Source organism: Lindgomyces ingoldianus (assembly GCF_010093535.1).
Source record: "Lindgomyces ingoldianus strain ATCC 200398 unplaced genomic scaffold BDR25scaffold_16, whole genome shotgun sequence".
Lineage (NCBI taxonomy): Eukaryota > Fungi > Ascomycota > Dothideomycetes > Pleosporales > Lindgomycetaceae > Lindgomyces > Lindgomyces ingoldianus.
This window is the reverse complement of record NW_022985177.1, coordinates 70,852-72,506: the sequence shown is the minus strand read 5'-3', so window position 1 is coordinate 72,506 and position 1,655 is coordinate 70,852. Positions and strand designations below refer to the sequence as shown.

The following is a 1,655-nucleotide window of genomic DNA, read 5'->3' as shown; positions in this document are numbered from 1 at the left end:
GCCAGAAGAGCTTAGACAGAGCAGCCAGAAGAGCAAAACAGAGTAATAGAGAACAGTAAGAGAACAAAAGAAAGCAGGGTAACTATTATAAGACACTTAGGGCGTGGGAGACGGTAAGCTCTTCGCACACGCGGTTAGTACATGGGAAAAAAACGAGTGACGCTTTATTGAGCATGCTGCCAGTCCGGCCAGACCTGATCCATAACTTGATGAGAGCGCGAGCATGCAGCATACAGTCTGGGCGCGCCGCGCTGTTAGGGATGCTATTCTAATCCACAACGTCCTCACTAAGCTCATGCCGTAATGTTGCTGGGGTACTAGCTCGCCCTAGCAGTGACCTTTAAGATCCATCCCTTTCTTCGCCAGAGCATAGGCGTAGAGTAACCTCCTAATAGGTCTTTTGTACCTGCTCCTTCTAGTTATTATTACTTAGGTAAAAGTCCCTCTTAAGCTCCTTCTTATTTGCGTACAACTAATTGCTTGTCTGCATAGTTACAAGCTTAAGCAGTTAGGAAACTACTGTTGTATACACCTAGTTCTACAGCACCTGGAGCCTTAAGGAGAGCTGCGTGTATATTAATGCCTTAATCTAATAGATGCGGAGAGCCTCTAAGTCGCCTGTATTAAGATCAGGGATCGCGGGTGGATAGTAGGAACGTGTGGCATCAGTCGCTGGTTGATCCATAGCTTCGGTGGAGAGAGAGAGACAATAGGAGCAGATGATAAGGAGCAGGGAATAGACAAGTGCTTTAATTAACGCAACACAGAGGAATTTACACAAACTAGGCTTATAACTGTCACAACTGCTAATTAGGGAGCAATAAGGAGTAAGTCTATTAACTATAAGAGGCTTATAGAGAGCCTGCCTATGTAGTGGGAGCTCCGGCGCCAAGTGTCTCAGGCTGCTCGTCCGAAACACAGGTGCGACACCAGGACCATGTGCTCTCTTACGCGACACATTTTTAACATTTATTTATTTTATACTAAATAGCTTATTAGTCTTATTCTTTTTATTATTTTTATATTACTTATTATTTTAATCTTTTTTGCTAAATAAAGATAAGGCCTTATAGCGCTTACTAATTTTTAGAGTTATTTTATATATTAACTTTATCTTTAAACAAGTGCATTAAATGTGTAAAAAAGCATAGTAAATATAACACTTTTATTTCTAATGCTATATAAGATTGTTTAAAGAAGAAGAGAAAAGCGCTTTTTTAAAAGGCTAAGGCCTTATAAGCTTAGGACTGTGTGTTGTAAAATAAGCAACAGGCTTAAGTCTAAAAACAGCTCTACTTACAAAAGAAAATATTAGGGGTAATAAATAAAAAGTGTTTTAGACAGAATTATATCTAAAAATTACTAGATTTGCTAGAGGCTTGTTACACAAAGTACTTAAAGGGGGACTTATCCTTCTTAGACAAGATAGAAGCTTTTAAGGCTAAAGTAAAAGGCTATTTTTCTTTTTAACTATTATTAGCTAAGACTTGTTTTTAAAGGCTGCTGCTATCTAGTAATAACATAGCTGTTTCTTTTAATATAGGTGCTTTATTGCCTAGCTAGTTTTTTTTAGATAAGCTTAAAGGTACTCTTATACTAACAGCTGCGCGTTCCTTAAATTCTTAGCTAGTTTTTATATGTTTTTACTAGTAAGC

At 38.2% G+C, this 1,655-nt stretch overlaps 1 protein-coding gene across 1 annotated transcript; it reads right to left on the bottom strand.

Moving 5' to 3' along the window:
* Positions 1 to 96: 96 nt before the first annotated feature.
* BDR25DRAFT_355061 (uncharacterized protein) lies at positions 97 to 371 on the bottom strand (the record flags this gene model as incomplete). The annotated part of the gene is made up of 2 exons (XM_033695401.1): positions 97 to 309; positions 339 to 371. The coding sequence occupies 2 exons, from the start codon at positions 369 to 371 to the stop codon at positions 97 to 99; spliced, it is 246 nt and encodes an 81-aa protein (XP_033547411.1).
* Positions 372 to 1,655: the final 1,284 nt, after the last annotated feature.